Below are 18,888 nucleotides of genomic sequence, written 5' to 3' on the forward strand. Positions count from 1 at the left end.
AGGCGGAGCGGGGCCGGCGGGGGGCTCCGGGCGGCACCGGCACCCATGCACGGCGCGGAGGAAGCGGCGGCGGGGGGGCCGCGGGCGAACGCGGCGACCACGGCAAGCACGGCGAGCACGCAGACCGACAGCATGGCCGGTGAGCCGGGCTGCGGGGGGGGCGGGCCGGGGCCTGCCCCGCCGTGAGGGGGCCGTGGCCGCGCCGCGCTGACGGCGGGGCGGGACAGGGGGGTGTGAGGGAGTGTGCGCTGACCGGCCGCCCGCGGGTCTCTCCTCACCCGCCGCGTGCTCCCTGGTGTTTAACGAAATGCCTCGGTTTGTCCTCTCCTCAGGAGGCTCTTTCCGCCTTCCTGGGGCTGTTCGGAGCCCCCTCCTTCCCCCTCCTTTGCTGCTGCTTCAGAGAGTTCTCCTGCCCCTCAGTGGAGATATAGATAGATAGATATACACACACATATATGCATACATATATATACACATAAACATATACTTATAGAGAGCACATATACACGCTATATATACTATATATATACACACTATATATGTACATATAAAGTGTGTCTGTATATATAAAAAGTGTATATATATATTTAGATATAGAAAGGATGCAATACTTATATGTATAGTGTATGTGTAAGCATATATATACCTATATATAAGAATATATACCTTATGTATACAGTTTATGTATACTATATCTAGTGTATATATATAAAGTGTATATATATATACTTATATATGTTATAGTATATGTAAGCATATGCATATATATGCAAGAAGGTATATATATATATATCTATATATATCTCTCCTCCCTCCTCCCCCACCCCTGCTTGGCAGCACCCTTCTCCATAAGGGCCTTTTGATAACATAAGCTTGTATTTTGCTTCCCCACCCCCATCACGATGATCTCTTTTTCCTCTCCAATACCATGTATATTTGATAAGTATAATAAAATGCAATGTGCATAAGAACACTTGCCTTCTAAGGGGTGTTTTCACTAACCCCTACAGCAGGGCCCAAGTACGGATTTAGTAGAGAGCAACTTCCTCACAAGGCTGGGAGTGCCCACATGAAGCAGATTCTGACAGATTTCATAGATCCTATCGCTGCGGTCCCGGGGAGTGGTGTGCTCATACAGATTGGTGTCTATATAGCTCCCACACTAAGCACCTTGACAGGGCTGCCAGGTCTCTGATGGGTAAATGGGTTTTGTTTCTTTGTAGTTTTATGGAAATCCTGCTTCCAAGCAAGCAAAAATGATGAACACTGAAAATAGGTTTTAGTTTCCATTTCCCAGGCAGTACAGTGATGTCACCAATATCCTTCTCCTTGATGGTGTCAAAGCACTTCTTATAAGCCTTACAGACTTTGGACTAAGAATTTCTGCATTACAAACATGGCATAATCCTGTATCTGAGCCATGTCTGGATGGGCAGTGCCCTGCTCCTGTTTGCTTGCAAGTGCAGGAGCAGTGGAGTTTTCGTCACTAGCCTTCACAGCATGCTTTCCCTGGAGCATGCTTTGCCTCACTGAAGCAGGATTCCTAACCTGGAGGAATAAAATCATACCTTTGTGTGAAGTAGGGAAGCTGTGGGCTTAATACACTTGAAAAGAGCACTCCTTTTATACTTGGTTTTACTCTCAGTAGCAGAGAGCCTGATCCCTCTACTTCCCCAATCTTCTGTAGTTGCTTTAAATTCTGTAAGATGTCTTTTGCCTTTTTCTGGTTCACTTTAATCGGCAATCTTTGCACTCTGTTGAACCTAAAGGAGTGTTTAAGTACCTAAGTGAGTAAAGATACAAACACGTAGATATAATAACTGTAACCACAGGTCTTTCCTTTTACATCATAATATTCTCCTGCTTCTCATTACAAATTCATGTCAACTCACAACAGTGATGTTGTGATGTACATTCTTCAGTTTGTTTCCCATGTGTTTTGACAGGTTGCATTCAGGTTAGGTCCAAGAAAACAAACAGTAATTAAAACTTTTTTTGGTCTATTCTAAGTCTACTCTGTATGTCAAATTGTAATCCATGAGGGTATATGTTTGAGTTGGTATAAGTTGCTTTGTTTCTTTTAACCTGCTATCTGGGAACTGTACCTGCTTCTGCTATGACAGTAGTGTGTGCTGCCTGCCATATACATTTCGAGCACACCTGGTACCCCTTCCAGTGCTTGTGTGCAGTGGAATAGCAGAGCCGAACAGCCTAAGGAGTAGTGAACAGTGTGGCATCAGATGGTGCTGCTCACAGGCCTATATTTGCTTTCCAAACCCACACTTCTGTGTCAAAAAAAAGCTGCTAAAATACTGTCTGAAAATGGTATTTCAGTTATGGATTCCATATGTTTATCTGCTGTCCTAATTGTTTTGGTTCACAGACATGTCATTAAACGAACCCTCTCCCCCACCCAAGCAATCTTAGTATGTGATTATATCTCTTCCAAACTGCTGGAACTACTTAAAGAATGTTTTCCTCTATTGTATTCTATTCTTGTCTCTGCCTTTTCCCCCTTTGCAAAAACTGTAACGTTTGTGGGAAAGGACAAAACCAGAAATAATACTATTGTCAGACAGCACACGTGAGACCTGCAGAGGAATATGTGTTCGTTACAGCTCTCTGTAAGCACCCCTGAAATAGGGACTGGAACTTTTTTGAAGACTTAATTACCTTCTTTCCAAGTATGAGGCAAGACAGCTTCACATCTGGAACAGTGCAAGCTTTGCCGAGCAGTGCAGTACTTCCTCCTTTTTCCTTTGTGGGATGCTCAGTACTGCTGAGCACTGGTCCTCACAGGACCACATCCAGATTTTGAGTAGTAGCACAGCACAGTGCAAGTTGGTGGTCCAAGAAGGGATTCTTTGCCACCTCTTTGGTTATTTTGTCAGAAGTGACAGCCTCAGCAAAAGGTTTAAATTTTTGTAGAAATCTAACCAAAATCTGGTTAGTAAAAGTCCAGAAGCAGGATCTCCACAACTGATGTAACTGGAAGGTTTCACAATGGCTACCCAGGGAAGTGGTGGATTCTCCATCCCTGGAGGTTTTTAAGACGAGACTGGATGAGGCACTTAGTGCCATGGTCTAGTAACCACAGCAGTGTTGGATCAAGAGTTGGACTTGATGATCTCAGAGGTCCTTTCCAACCCAGCTGATTCTATGATTCTATCCCCTCTTGCTGCAGGTGTCAGTGTAAGATCATGATGCATGCCTAGGTGTCTCTGCTCTCTTTTGTGGTGAGCCTGAAGCTGAATCAGCTGTGTCTCAGATTCTGTAACCATCTGTGAACCACTTGAGCACAGTTATGTGGGATCTGATGATCTGATCTGTGATTTCTGCTCTTCACCTCCTAGTAGAATTAATTCACTGAATTTCAATGAAAGCTTCATCACTTCCTCTTGTTGCACAGATCTGATCTCTGCATCCAGATGTGTGCATCCTGAGTGACTGCCCTGAAGAGGACTATGTGGATTTAGCTGCTGAAACAGAAGGGGTTGATGAACCAGCTTCTGTAGCAGCTGTGGTGTAGAAGACTTGAGAAACAATGTTCAGTAACGTGGAGTTTCTTTATAAATATTATCTAATAAATATTTCCTTTTTCCTTCAAATGACAGGTCAAATGCCAAGACTTTCTAAGGTCAATCTTTTTACTTTATTGAGTCTCTGGATGGAGCTCTTTCCCTCATCTGAACAATGGAAAAAATCACAGGTAAAATGTCTATACTTACTGTTAACTGGTCTTTCTGAACAGCTCCTGCAATGAACTTAACCCAACTGCTCTTTACATGACAGATAGTCCAGACGAAAAAAAACCAACCCCCCGCAACAACAACAACAAACTAGTAAACTTTTTGCAATTATTTCTTAGAAGTACAAAAAAATCCAGTGGTGGGAGAAAAGTAGCAAAATGAGTGAATAGCATGCTATTTCTGAAAAACTTTGAAATACAAGATATATTCCCAAGGGGTGAAGCAAGCACTAAAAAATGGTGGGTATTTTAAAGAGCATAACAAAGGAGGAATGGTGTATACTGTGTGTATGCTAATTATGACTTTAAAGTCAATGTAGTCAATGGTGTAGAGATACTTTTAGAATTACAATGTCATGATTGTAGTAGATCAGTTCTCTTATACAGTGGAGGTGCACACAACTACTTGAAATGTTTGCTGATAAAGGACTTGTAGGTAACTAGTGACAATGAAAAGAAACTGTGCTTCAGAATGGGTCTTCTAAATAGCAGCCTGTTACTGTTACACTTCAAAGTAGAGGGGCATTTTCAGAGTGTCTTGGGACAGGGTGTTTCCTTTTGTGATCAGACTTCTTATTGCACTATTTAAAATGATTACGACGTTTTGCAGAGCATACCCCTATGCTAAGATCCATAGCACATTATCAGCCAGGGCAAGGAAAGACAGGAAAATTACTTGAGTGAAAATTAGGCCTAATTTTCAGAGCTTGGTGTGCTAAATCTGAAAAAAGGGTAGACGAGGAGCACCAGACAGACTTCAAAAGCAGTTTGAAATTCAGTAATTCAGTAAGGAATGGCTCTTGGGTTGTAGGTAGGGCTTTCGTACAGCCTCACTTCTGTAACCACAAAGCAACTGAATAATTTACAGATCTAAGGCAACAGTGTTCAGTAGCAGCTGGATTGTCTAATTAGATCTGTTTCACCAGCTTCATCAAACTAGCTTGTATCCAGTTTCCTCACAATACGTGGGAATTCAGTTGTAATAGCTCTTGTATGTGGTATACAGAGTTTTTTCATTGAAGATCCTTTAGAACTAGGATTCATTTCCATTAAGGAAGAGACTGAAATAAAGCTGGAGAAGCTATTGGCTCCCTCAGTGGTCAAGCTTAAGATAGAAGTTAAATTTATGAGCATTTCCAGATGCTGGCTGATTCAGAGGGGATTTCAGCTATAATTGATAGAATCTTCTTTACTCCTTCTGGATTTTGTTATGGGCAAAACAATGACCAGAAAAAATCAGGTTCATATTTGGAGTTTGAAACAAGCACTGATGTTAACAGGCACATGTAAAAAAAACAACAACAAAAAATGTGTTGGAAAGTGTATCAGAGATTGTTTAATGGTTCATATTACAACTTGTACTGAAGAACTCTGCTGCTGGTTGTGTATTGTTACCCAAGGAAGACTTCTAACATCTCTGTGGTCTTCATGTTGAAAAAAAGTAAAATAATAATAATAGTAATGCATTTTTCTGTAGGTGAAGAAGAGTGGTCTAGTTGTGGTGAAAAACATGAAGATTATTGGTCTTCATTGTTCCAGTACAGACTTGCATGCTGGCCAGATTGCACTCATTAAACATGGATCAAGACTTAAAACCTGTGATCTTTATTTTTCCAGAAAACCATGTTCAACTTGTTTAAAAATGATTGTAAATGGTAAGCAATGACTGTAGTAGAATAGGAGTAAATGTTATGCTCATGGTGCATGCTATAGGAAAGCCTGTTTTCTCTTTGGACTGTCCCAGTTGTGAATGCCAGTCCCTAACTTGTGTAGACTGCACTGATATTTTCCAAAAGTCAATGTACATCTCCTGGAGCTGATGGTCAAGACACTAGGGTTTGCTCCCGAGAGCCTCTTTCTCTGTGCAGCTGTTATTATTGGTGGTCCTTTGTCTCTCAGGTGGGCTGCACTGCTGAGATTCTGACGTACCTGTTGCACTTTGCCAGAGCATCCCTAAGCCTGATGAAAAGGCCTAGGTTGCTACATTTTTCCTTGCCTTCCCATGACTTGTTAGTAACACTGGAGGAAGGGTGCTTTTTATGAGAGAGAAAAATCACAGGGAGTACTTAAGGGTTTCCTTTTCCCAAGGGAGATGAAGACATGCCAGATTATTCACTTCATGAAATTCTGGCACAGCCCTTCTGCAAATATTGATTTTTAATCTCAGCAGCAACATCTATTAGTGCTAACTTTTTTTGTGTGTTGCTAATGTAGCTGTTGTAGGTAAGATGCAAAATTAGGCTCTCGCAAAGATCTTAGAACTTGGGAAACTCCAATTTTTGTCTATAGTCTGATTATCAAGCCAGATAACCCCTTGATACTTGTATCTACCAGCATTTTTCTGTCCGGACTCACCTTAAACAGCACTCAGGCCTTAGAGGAGTAAAACCTGGGTTAGGCAATAGTGTGTTGAATATGAGTTTTATGTTCCACTGTACTCGCATGGTTCCTTTTGCTGCATTATCTTCTCTTCCAGCCGGGGTGAACAGGATTTCTTACTGGCCTGCAGATCCTGAAATCAGCTTGCAAAACGAGGCGTCCAATCCCACGAGTACTGATGATGCAAAGTTAGATGCCAAAGCAGTAGAAAGACTGAAATCAAATAGTCGTGCTCGTGTGTGTGTGCTGCTTCAGCCTTTGGTGTGCTATATGGTGCAGTTTATTGAAGAAACTTCCACCAAGTTTGATTTTATTCAGAAAATAGCAAAATCACAGCCTGACTGTAATACTGACTTTTATACTGCATGTAGACAAGAGAGAATAAAAGAGTATGAAAGCTTATTCCTAATTTCAAATGAGGAAATGCACAAGCAAATTTTGATGACAATGGGACTGGAGAACCTCTGTGAAAATCCATACTTCAGCAACCTTAGGCAGAATATGAAAGATCTTGTCTTGGTCTTGGCAACAGTGGCTGCCAGTGTCCCCGTCTTTGGATGTTTTGGATTTTACAGTTGTGAATCACCAAGAGCAAATGAAGCAGACGAGCAGTGTTTGCCCCAAGACATTGCAAGGCACTGTATGATACAAGCCAGGCTCCTTGCGTATCGGACAGGTGAGTTGTTACAGCAGCGGAACAAGGATGGGTCTCATGAGTAGAGAAAGTTCCTGATTTCAGTCTTACTCTTCCAAATGCTTCCTTGAGCAAGCTGTGGAACTCCATTCCTACATGTGTGAAACAGGTGCAGCAGTAATAGTAAAGAGTCCACAGGGGTACATAGTATTGTGTGTGAAAGCTTTCCAAGAGAAAATCAGTGCAGGTATTTCACATACAGTGCTGGCAAACCCCGCCCTGCCAACGTGTCCAACACCTACTGAAAACAGACCAGAATGACATTTACATTCTTCAAGCTGCTCTGAGGCTCTTTTTACTGAGGTTTCACAAGATGCTTCTGTTATCAAATAAATGCCAATATTTCAAGCAGATTATGTACACTTCAGAAAAAAAGCAGTGAAATAATATCCTTTCAGTAGGGCATTAAGTAAGTACAGTTATATCAAGTCTCCTAGTTCTAATCTTCTTAGTAGAAGTGCTTATATATCTGATGATTTGGGTTTTTTTTGCACAGATGCTGGAGTTTTATGTACAGGCTTCTGGGGTGGAAGGATATTTATTACTCTCTCTTGATAGAGATGACTTCTGTTTGCTACTTTATTCTCTCTGGGTAGCCACATAGTAAACCAATAAGTTCTTCCAGAGAACAGAATATGAAGACTTAAAACTTGGTGGTACTCCTTAGTGATGTTTTTGTCCTCCAGATATGATAGTTGCTTTTTCTAAACCATTGTAAACAACTAGAGAGTACATACATAAAGGTTAAACCAAAACTAATCCCCCAATACACACACACACAGACCCAACCTATCAAGTTAGGTACCCTCCACAGATTTGCTCTCCAAAAATTGCAGAGGAGATTGCATTTTTTAGATGCAATTCAGAAGTTTTACAGAACCAGTTGTGAGTTCTTTGTACAGCTGCTGTTGTACTGAACAAGATGGAATGGCCAAGCTTGAGTACTCATTCTTGAGGCAGCAAAATTCAGTTTTATGTGTGGTTTTTACCCTGGACTCAGGTCTGTTTTTTGAGGAAAGTCCTATTCCACTTTAGTCCTGTAATGAAATTAAAACAAATAGCAGCCCCCCCCCATATTTAGATGCTTCACATTATTATATAGATGGATATAAGGGGAGCAAGATCATAGGATATTTTCTATGTGCTGATGATAATCAGTGATTATCATTTTCATCACTTCATCAGTGACTAATAAATATGCAGAATATAAAAAAAGTTCCCATAAAATATATCTTTGGCAGGAAAGACCCTTTTTGAGTGATTCAATATGGTAGTGATGCTAAGGATGATGGAAATGATTAATAGAAACAGTGTGTTCTACAATATCAATCAATGGAAGCCTGAAGCATTTTTTTCTCCTTGATATGCTCTGTTTTAATTGGTCAAGACTCTCATCAGTCGCTACTGTGGAGGATTTCCAGGTTCCATAAAAATCTTCCAAGTCACATAATGAAAATTGGGTACCAGTTTTCCTGCAGTAGTGATATAACACACACACCCAAATCCAGTGGTTAATATTTTGTCTCTGAATTGGGTATAAAATACAACTAATTTTGATAGGAATTCAGACTGCAGAACCATAAACTTAAAAGAATGGCAGAAATAAAGTAATTAAATTAAGTAGTAAACAATAAGAAGGTTTTTATCAGTTTGCTGTCTCACATCAGTGAACCTGTCCACGTACATTCTTGGCACACAATTTTTTACTTATGTGTTGGTTGCTTTGTTGCATTTTCACACAAATGTACACAACCAAGTCTCAGAATGACTGCCTTGCAGTTAAAGCACACTGCTTTTACAGGAGGCTCATATGATTTCAAAGCTCTTAATCTTTCTGCATTTCTTTCCTCCTGTCCACAAAGCAACAATAAATGTTATTCCTTGCTCTAGGATGTCATATGTTAATGTATAGGTAACTCAGAAGTCCTTTATTTGTTATTTACTCCTAAAATGTTATGTGTTTTAGAGGATCATAAGACAGGAGTTGGAGCTATTATTTGGGCAGAAGAAAAATCAGTAAGTATTGAAAAAGTTACTTTTTCTTGCACTCAAAACTCATACACTTGAACTTTTTATTTACCATTATACACCTCTGTTTTTCATGCAAACACACAGCACTATAGAAAGCTTGCACTTCTCGTGCTTTAGTAACTAAGTTAATGACTGGTTCACTGTTACGCTTTTAGATGAAGGGGAAATATAAATGATTTTAGTAACTACTACAGTATCTCCACCTAGACTTTCAGTGTGCCTGCTTCCCTAGTCATTGTCAGTTATTCCAGGTATCCTGGCTACAAGGTTTTGCCACAGCTGCTGATTGGGCAGCATGTGCCTACTCTGCATGATCCCTCTTTGCAGCTTTTTTTTGGAGAGGTCTCAGTGCAATTATAGCCTGACAAAAAAGACAAAAATCTCTTGAGGATATTTGTTGTACTTGAAATGCTGTACTGGCTTTAGCACTTTCCTTTTTGCATGAAAGTGGTATTTTTCTGCAGATATTGTTACGGTGCTTTTTCCCCTCCAAACATAAAGGTTTTATTTCTTTATGTCTCTCATTATGCATGTTACCAGTCCCAGGAAGCCTCATTCTTCATGCAGGTGCAACATACTCTTCATTTGTTTTTAGCATCCAGTCATCAGCTGCTTACTGCTGGTTTGTTTCTTGTTCTGGTTTCAATTGCTGTTTGCTACTTATCGGCCCACTGGTCACTGGGTCTGTTGAGAGGGAGATGAAACACCATCTCTGGCACATCAGGGATGAACTCCAGTTGTCTTTAATTTTATACCTTGCAGACTAAGTCCTTCAGATTTCTTGTCACTGCTATCAGTATTACTTGCCAAAAGGAAAGCCTCTAAAGCCTGGTGCAGCGTAACTGAGACGTTACACTTTGCCTGTGCGGGTCCTATAGAGCCTGGTGGAAAAGCTCCATACAGACATGGAGCAGTTTGCAAGAGCTGAGCTCTCTTTCAACTGCTGTTACTTGGCTGAACTGATAATGTGACAGCATACATTGCACAGCACTTTGACTGAGAACAGTTTAAATACCTCCAAATTTGGTGCTTTGCTTACTGTTGCAGAGAAGCTGTGATGGAACAGGAGCAATGTACTTTGTAGGCTGTGGTTACAATGCCTTTCCTGTTGGATCTGAATATGCTGATTTTCCACACATGGATGATAAGCAAAAAGATCGTGAAATCAGAAAGTTCAGATATATTATACATGCGGAGCAGAACGCCTTGACATTCAGGTAAATGGGCTTATTTTTACCACTGAAAAGAATGAGATGGTTCAGAAAGAATTCCATGGCAAATGCGTGTCATGGTTTAAGCCCAGCTGGCATCTGAGCACTGCACAGCTGCTGGCTCTTCCCCCCTCTCCTTGTGGAATGGGGAGTAGAATCAAAAGTAAAACTTACAGGTTGAGATGAGAACAGTTTAATAATTGAAACAAATTAAGATATTATAATAATAGTAATACTAATAAGGAAAAAACAAGTGATGCATGATACAATTGCTCACCATTCACTGATCAATGCCAGACCCCCTCTGGGTAATTCCCCCAGTTTACATACTGGACATGACACTGTGGTATGGAATATCCTTTTGGTCGATTTGGGTCACACATCCGCCTTCTTGTGCAGCTCCTTATTGGCAGAATATGAGGCACAAAAAAAGTGCTTGATTCAGAGTAAGCACTTCTTAGCAACAACTGAAACGTCAGTGTGTTATCAACATTATTCTCCTACTAAATCCAAAGCACAGCACTGTACCAGCTACTGAGAAGAAATTAACTTTGTGGCAGCCAACACCAGGACAATGGTTATGAAGTATGGGTTGCAATCACAGCTTTGTTTATGCCTATGATGTAGAACTTGGATGTGTGTGGAAACCAGCCAACTCCTGAGGTTTCTTCAGACTTCTCAAGTGAACCTAGTTTTTGAAGGATATTCACTCCTTCAGTTACTATTCAATACAAGCTACTGCCTCTGCTTCCTGCTAGACCATGCTATAACCTGAAATACGGAAGTGTGGCAGTTGATGAGGCTTCCAGCAATGATATGTGTGGAGACATGGAATGAGTGTTTTGTTCACAGATAGTAAAACCAAACCAGATATCATTGTGTACTTGTGCACTTGATAAGGAATAAGATGCTTCTGAGAGTAGATAACACTTCTTTACTTCCTCTTCTGAGGTGTCAAGTTTGTCACAATTCAAAGCCGTCAAGATCCGAACTCTGAAATTCTGTTTTCTGACTGCTTGTAGATGTCGAGAAATAAAGCCAGACGAGAGAAGCATGATATTTGTGACAAAGTGTCCATGTGATGAATGTGTCCCTTTAATTAAAGGGGCTGGTATCAAGCAGATCTATGCAGGAGATGTTGATGCTGGAAAAAAGAAAGCAGACATATCCTATATGAAGTTTGGTGAACTTGAGGGTGTAAGCAAATTTACAGTAAGTGTCTAAATATAGTATATTCTAAAAACTGTGGGCAGAATTGATGGGAGAGTAGAGTGAGCAGTCATCTGCAGCCAGCATAGGGGAGCACTGTGCTGTCAAGTCAGGTGAATGGAATTGAGAGGTTGCTCTGTCCCAGTACTGGGGAGAAGTGCTGTGCCATATGGCAGATGGTGGAGCCAAATGTCTCTATTTTCTGTATCTACAGTGGGGGTTTCCCTCTTCCATTTCTGCTGTAGTTTGAGGTGGTCTCTTCGCACTCTGAAGTTCTCCAAAGCCTCCCCTGTCACAGCATGGCAGCTGATGTGGGAGATCACTGTATGATTTTGTTGGCCCTTCCAGCAGCTCCTGAAAGAGTTGCAGTGCATTTTGAAGGCAACCAAGTGCACCTGCACTCAGTGCTCACCATGATGAACTGCAGCACTGTTGAACAGGCTCATTTCCCCTTCTCAAGAGAGTAAATGTCTACACATTCCTTATCAGTTAGTTATCCTCAAAGCAAGTGCGTGTTCAAGGGGGAGCCCTTCATTTCTCACCTCACCCCCAGTCATGCCTCACAGTGTAGGTCTTTAGGGTACTTTTCTTTCCTCCCTTTGCTCCTTATTCTGTCTTCTGGAATAAGTAAATGTTTTCTTCTTCTTTTATCAGTGGCAACTAAATCCATTGTACACTAATGCCCTCGAATTCCATGACCCTACAGCCAGGGAAAGTAAGTATTTTCTCATTAATTCATTTTATGACTGAAGTCAATAAGTGAGATCACGTTTTAAACAAACCTGAATTCCTCTGTGATTGATTAGTGTAAGTTAATCTTGTTTTCAATGAGTTAAATTTTGCTATGAAAACTTCTCTGAGTTTTTTGAATAAGTAGATGAACCAACTGTAAGTCAAAACCAAGCTTGTTTTAACAAATGCTTGGCATTGACACACACGTCACAAAATCTAGTAATGCAGTTATCAAGGTCATTGCCACGCTGTTTTGCATATAGATAATTTTAGACTACTTCATCATGTTTTAAATTTTGTTCTATAAAGACTTTATATATTGTGTTCTATAAAGAGTGCCATTATTTTTCAGGAGAAATTGGACTCCTCCAAGTCATTTAAATATGTTCTGCAGAACATTTCAGTGCTTCTTATGTATTTGTGTGTATATACACATGTATAATATAAATGTCACAATATCCTTGTCATTGCACACCCTTTGTAGCAAGGGAGCTGTCATCTCCTGAAAACAGAGTTTAGATAAGTCTTTCTTTGAAGCCTTTTTGTGCTATAAAAGGGACCTGCCAAAGGGATCTTCTGTCAGCTACCAATCCTTAAAATGTTTCTCACCAAGAGGGGAAAATAACGTGGAAAAAGCAGCTAAATAATTTTTGTGCCGCGAGCAGGAAGATACAGAGTGTAAAGATAGGGAGCTGGCAGTTGCTCAAAGCACTGACTACCCTGATAGGGGCATTAGAAAAGACTGAAGGTGTTTTTTGTGGCACACAATAGCCACATACTCCCTGGAGAAGTCTCTTCATTAGCTATTTCCTTATGGGCTGGGGAAAAGGGGGGAGGGAAGGGCTCAGAGCAGTGTTTATGCCACTAGTGATCACTGCAAAATGTTAGGGCTTGTTTGTCCCTTCCTCTGTTAATGGTTTTTAGACCCAGCTGGAGAAAGATTCATCCTGGGGTACTTTGTTTGATGACCTTTAACGAGGCTCATTTCTCTAATGTTTTAGTATGGTGTGCTTGCATTTTCAACACTGAAATGTTTTAAGTTGCTCTCTTTTCTTAGTATGTTCCTCTTAGCTGTGCTTACTGTGTGTTCCTCTGTGAGAGAACTCCATCCCCTGCCCACCTCCAGTGTTATTCCAGTCTGCCTGTCTGTGTTGAGTATTTAGACTATACTTGCTATTGTATTAATGTTTGACGCATATTTTTTTCTTTAGATGGGGTCCAGAAAACAAAATCGCTGGATGACCAGCTGCACCAAAACAAGAAACTGTGTCTTGGTCACTATTGAATAATTAAGCACTTCTGCAGTCTTGCTTCATACTTTTTATAATACAGCCTGTTTGCACTTTCAAATAAGGAACAGTTTTATTTATTGTTTGGAAAGTGAATTTTAAAATACGTTTATTTATGATGTCTTTAATGTTTTATGGAATTACCTGAAGGTCTTTTTAATTTAGAAGCTCCTGGCGAAAAAATGCTGCTTGTATTTTCTGTGAAAGTAACTGGGTGGCTGATCATTGTTAACACATTAAAAAAAATACTGGAAGTTTGTTGCTGATAGATCAGAGTAAGAGTAAAATGATGTCTTATTTGCTTGGTGTATGGGTTGAGGGAATGGATTTCTAAGTTCTGGACTAGCAAAATGCAGAAATAAGCCCTAGTTCTTCAAATACAATGGTCAAGGGGATCTTCTAGGAAATGGTAGATAAATAAGCACCAGCAATTGTTTCTGTTCCTGAAAGTGGCTTTTGCTTCTCAGTCTGCTCTGCAATATAATAGACACAAAACCATTGGGATAGCAATCATTGTTAGGTAAATGATTTGGATATCAATCATACACACTGTCTTCCACCTACCATAGCAGCAGTTGTTTCGTGGTACTTGCCTTGCTGCTTTGTGTCCTTCCTCAAGTGCAGTCCATATGTTTTAATGAAGACAAAGATTAGCTTTGGTTTTTCTCACCTTCTGGATGCAGGCCTAAAAGCATTTGGCTGTATGCATCTCACTGGCCCCTACATAAATGTGAAGATTGCTAGTGTTTTGGTTTTGTTAATCTTCGCTAACAGGCTTCTAGGACTGCAGAGGTGAATAAATTGCCAGTGTCCTGTTGTTTCTGAGATAGGATGATCTGTACCAGTGGAATAGTCCAAATCTTTTCAGGTGCCAATCTTTAATGTTGAGCAAGGGTGACATTAAAACAGCAGTGAAACTGCAGTCTAGTGCTTTTGCTAGTTTTGAGGGGGTAGGTAATGAGAACAATGAGTTGTACCCATCTTTTGAGAGGTCTCTCTCCTAATTCCCATCTGTTTCCTGCTTTGAATCTGACCTCTAGCTGTTTGTTTTAACAGATGCCTCAAGACTTTTTGTTAACTCCTCTGCTGAGCTCTCAAGTGCAAATACCATAACACTTTTTTCTGCTGCTGCTGGTAGGATACATGAACAGCCCTTTTCCAGTTCTTTCATGCATTTTGTCTTTGCTGCCCTCCTTAAGGTCCTGGAAGGGGAATCATGTCTTAAGATACTGCTGTAAGTTGTCTTTGTTTCTTTTAGGTTTTGGAAAAGCTTGGAACTAGACAGCAAAGCTGTGATCGGATAGTGTGCAGAGCACCCTTAAAGTGATATTATTATATGGAATTTGTGCTCACCCAGTTTGGATACTGGTCCTGTAATTTAAGGTACAGTTCTTGATGCTTGGAGCTGCAGGAAGGAGCTGTGCTTCCCCATGGCTCATAGCATAGCTTCATTCTTGAGTACCTGGACTTTAGAACTGGGGAATGCTTATATCCTCTTACCATCATGAGAATTCACTCTTCCTGAAGCTGGAGAAGCTGCTGTTTCTCTGAGCCTAGTAAGAGTGAAGGCTACTTCAGGGCTGCTGGTTGAATGTGGTACATGCAGGGCTGGCAGCAGAAATCTCACCAGGCTGACCTCCTTCACCACTGCTGCCTTGCCAAGCAGGATGCATACAGCTTCCTTTCCCAGGACCAGGTAGAGAGCGAAAGAGAAAAATCTGACCCTCTTTGTCAACTTAAGGGCGTGATGGTGAAATCCATTTTTGCATCACACCTCAAAAGACTGCTTTCTTACCGTAGCTCATGGGGAAATTGCTGAGCTGCCACTTCACCAGGTCTTGTAATCCAGTGCTGAGGAACCTAGGTCCTGAATCTAGGATGAGCAGATCCAGCTGCAAGGGGATTAAGTTGTTGATCTGGGTACTGTATAAACCTCAGAAAGACAGTTTTTTTCTCTGATCAAGGATTCTATAGTTTCATTGTTTGCATCTTTCATATGAGGATAAAGTCAAATGTTGGAGTTTCATAATGGGTTTTTAAATCATAAATATCTTACTTCGACATATGTCCTCCTCACTTTTTATAAGCATCTTGTGTTAGAATAATTACTCTTGGCTTTTTCGACAGATCACTGCCCAAATTAAAGTCTGCCCTACTCCACCCACGGAAACCTTCTGGTTTCCATAATCCACTGGCAATACTCTTATACTTGAGGTAGAAGCAAGGAAAAAAACAGGGCCACGTTTAAGTTTGATCCTCTTCAAGTTTTATACTGATCAGTCTGCTGGTATTAAAATCAGTAAAATCTGTGTCTTTATATGAACAGCTGAAATCAAAAAGTCCCTGAAACATTATAGGTGGCCTGGATACACAGAGAAGTGGTCAAGATACAAGTCAAATATCACGCACATGAAATAACTACACTGCAGTAAACGCTGCTGGTAACCTGTACTTCAGGAGGACTTAAGATTCTACCTTTACTTTAAACAACTTTTTTTTTAAAAGAGGATTTTTTTACAAAATTTTCTGTGAAACTTGCAATTGCTTGTAAGGCTGAAGGCTTGGAAGCCTGGCTTTATTTGCGTCTTGCTGTATTCTACAGATTCCTCCAGGTGCTCACAAATTTCTGTAGGCTCTGATTATCAATATAACCCTACTTCTTCAATTTTTACTGGAATTACAAAGTAGAGGCTATATCTTGGCCAACAGGAACAATGTGAATGGGGTTTCTCTCTCAGCCTGTGGACTCTGTAGGTGCTGCTGTGCTTGTCTGCTTACAAGGGAGAGCCATGGAAGATTGGACATCTCCTGCAGTGCTTATTTTGCAGATGAGCTCTAGGATGTTTGTTTCTTACATAAAAATTACAAAGTATTTACTCAAGAAATGTTAAAGTTATATATTTTATATGTTGTATGAAATTTCCATGTGCATTTTGTGTCTCTTCCATTCATTTCAGAACAATCATTTTAATTGCAGGTATTAACTATCAGTAATAATTTGGCCTCTTGACCAAGAATTACAGAAATTCACTGTTAATTGTCTGCCTTACAGCAAAACATGTTTTCTGCTAATAAATTAATCTGACAGTAAGTACTGAAGTGTATTTTTAAGTGCTTTGGATTATTAGGAACATTACGGAGTGCTTTGGAATGCTCACACCCCTTACTGGCCCAAAGCTCTCCTTGCTCCTGCAGCCCCAGCTGTTTGCTGAGCTGGATTGCCTGCCTCTGCACTGCCTGAAGAATTTGTCTCAACATGAGACTGTGCCTCCTGCCAGTCCCAGGGAAGGTCTGAGATCCCCCTCCTTGGGCCTGTGAGTATTAATTCCCTCTTCCTCAGGAGAGTAAGAAGTGCCTCAGAGAGCACTGCATGAGCTACCACCTCCACAGGCTGTTCCGTGGTTGGAGAGGATCAAAGTCGGTGAAGCTTTGACCATCCAGCAGTAAATTGGTCCCTGCTGCACTTCCTGCTTTGCTGCCCTGGATTGCCCGTATGGGCACACGCAGGTGTCCCAATTCCCAGTCACGCAGAGCAGAGCGGGATTGCTGTGGTGATCGGGGTCAACAGCTGTGAGAGTCTGTAGCATGAAGCAGGTGATGCTGGGGGTCTGACCCATCAGGGGTTTTACATCCACCTAGTTCCAGCCTGAGCACATGGGCTGAGGGCCTGATAGCCCGTGGAGTACATTAAGGGCTATTCCTACAGTTTGTTTTCCTGTTAATCTGAAAGGAATCCACTCAGTGCACTCCAAGACTGGCCTGTGTCACGGAGTCACATGCAGTAAGCAGGGGGATGCATTTCAGAAGTGCTTTTGAACTGAAGTGTCATTGTAGAAACACAGTGAACAGTCAGTGGGACACAGCCAGGCTGGCAGTGGAACAGGCTTCCCAGAGCCATGTTTAATGTGGGAACTACTCTGAAAAACTTTGTAGTCCTCTCAATAGATTTTTTTGTTTCAGTCATTGTGCCTGCAAAACAGACTTCAAATATCTGGCTTTAATTTGTTAGATCCAGTAAGTGACATTCCTTGGAGAATAGGAAACCAAAGAAGGCTGATGGTATGTGCTGATTTCAAATAGATCTGGATTACTGTTGTACTGGATCTGTATATCAGGTATTGATAGTGGGTGGCTTCAGGGGTGGGTTCTGTGAGATGGTGCCAGAAGTTTCCCCCACATCTGACACAGCCAGTGCCAGATGGAACCAGGACGGACACACTCCTGGTCAAGGCCAAGCCAATCAGTAATGGTGGTAGGGCCTCTGGGATAATAGATTTAATAAGTGGGGGGGAAGTTACTGCACAAGAGCAGTTGTAGCTGGAGAGAGGAGTGAGAATAGTCAAAAGAAACAGCCCTGCAGACACCAAGGTCAGTGAAGAAGGAGGGGCAGGAGGTGCTCCAGGAACCAGAACAGAGATTCGCCTGCAGCCCGTGGTGCAGACCATGGTGAGGCAGCTGTGGCCTTGCAGCCTATGGGGTTCTACAGGCAGAGCATGGTTCTACCTGCAGCCCATGGAGGATCCCACATCTGAGCAGGTGGATGCCCAAAAGAGGCTCTGACCCGGTGGGATGCGTGCGCTCTATCAGGCTTTTGTCAGGACCTGTAGGAAGCCAGTGGAGATAGGAGCCCACACTGGAGCAGGTTTGCTGGCAGGACTTGTGATCTCGTGGGGATCCATGTCGGAGCAGCCTGTTCCTGAAGGAACAGTTAGTGAAGAACCGCAGCCCGTGGGAAGAACTCATGTTGAAGTTTGTGGAGGGCTGTCTCCCGGGGGAGGGATCCACGCTGGAGCAGGGAAAGTGTGAGGAGTCCTCCCTCTGAGGAGGAAGGAGCAGCAGAGACAACGTGTGGTGAACTGACCGCAGCCCCCATTCCCCGTCCCCCTGCACCACTGCGGGGGTGGGAGGTGGAGAAATCGGGGTGGGGGGAAGTTGTTCTAAAATGTGTTTTTATTTCTCATTCCCCGGCTCTAATTTGATTGGCGATCAATGAAATTAATTTCCTCGGCGCACCCGCCCCGCCCGCCGCCATGGGAAGGTGCATCACCGCATCGTGGCCGCCAGGGGGCGCTGCTGGCAGGGAAATGTCTCCTGGGGAGGCCGCCCCGGGATGCCGGGATCCACACACAAATTATATTATTTAGTTATTATGTATTATATTAGTGCATACAAAGTGTCGACAGGATGGTGAGGCCAGACTCTTTCCAGTGGTTCCCAGCGACGCAGCATTGGACAACGGGTACAAACAAAACACAGGGAGTTGCGTCTGAATATGAGGGAGAAATTCTTCACTGCGAGGGTGACAGAACACCAGAACAGGCTGCTCGGATAGGCTGTGGAGTCTCCTTCCCCGGAGACACTCAAACCCCACCTGGATGCAATCCTGTGCAATCTGCTCCAAGCGAACCTACTTTAGCAGGAGAATTGGACAGGATGGTCTCCAGAGGTCCCTTCCAACCCCAGGCACTCCATGATTGCATGACTGCGACCGGCACACAGAGAGTTCTGCTGCTGCAGACAGCAAAAGAAAAAGGTGTGCTGATGCTCACTGTAAATGTCAGAACACTCGACACAGCTCAGAGCTTGTAAATGGGA

At 42.1% G+C, this 18,888-nt stretch overlaps 1 protein-coding gene across 2 annotated transcripts; it reads left to right on the forward strand.

Annotated features, from left to right (window-relative positions):
- The first annotated feature begins 23 nt into the window (after positions 1–23).
- Positions 24–16,384, forward strand: CDADC1 (cytidine and dCMP deaminase domain containing 1). Of its 2 annotated transcripts, none has more exons than XM_017815105.1 (9): positions 24–139; positions 3,615–3,709; positions 5,226–5,403; positions 6,225–6,803; positions 8,788–8,837; positions 9,894–10,069; positions 11,086–11,275; positions 11,927–11,987; positions 13,216–16,384. In XM_017815105.1, the coding sequence occupies exons 1-9, from the start codon at positions 46–48 to the stop codon at positions 13,287–13,289; spliced, it is 1,497 nt and encodes a 498-aa protein (XP_017670594.1). In that variant the 5' UTR covers positions 24–45; the 3' UTR covers positions 13,290–16,384. The 2 variants fall into 2 exon arrangements, with proteins under 2 accessions (XP_017670594.1, XP_017670595.1); XM_017815106.1 differs by having other exon boundaries at positions 9,900–10,069; positions 13,216–13,543.
- Positions 16,385–18,888: the final 2,504 nt, after the last annotated feature.

Source organism: Lepidothrix coronata, unplaced genomic scaffold (genome assembly GCF_001604755.1).
Source record: "Lepidothrix coronata isolate B3197 unplaced genomic scaffold, Lepidothrix_coronata-1.0 Scaffold48, whole genome shotgun sequence".
NCBI lineage: Eukaryota > Metazoa > Chordata > Aves > Passeriformes > Pipridae > Lepidothrix > Lepidothrix coronata.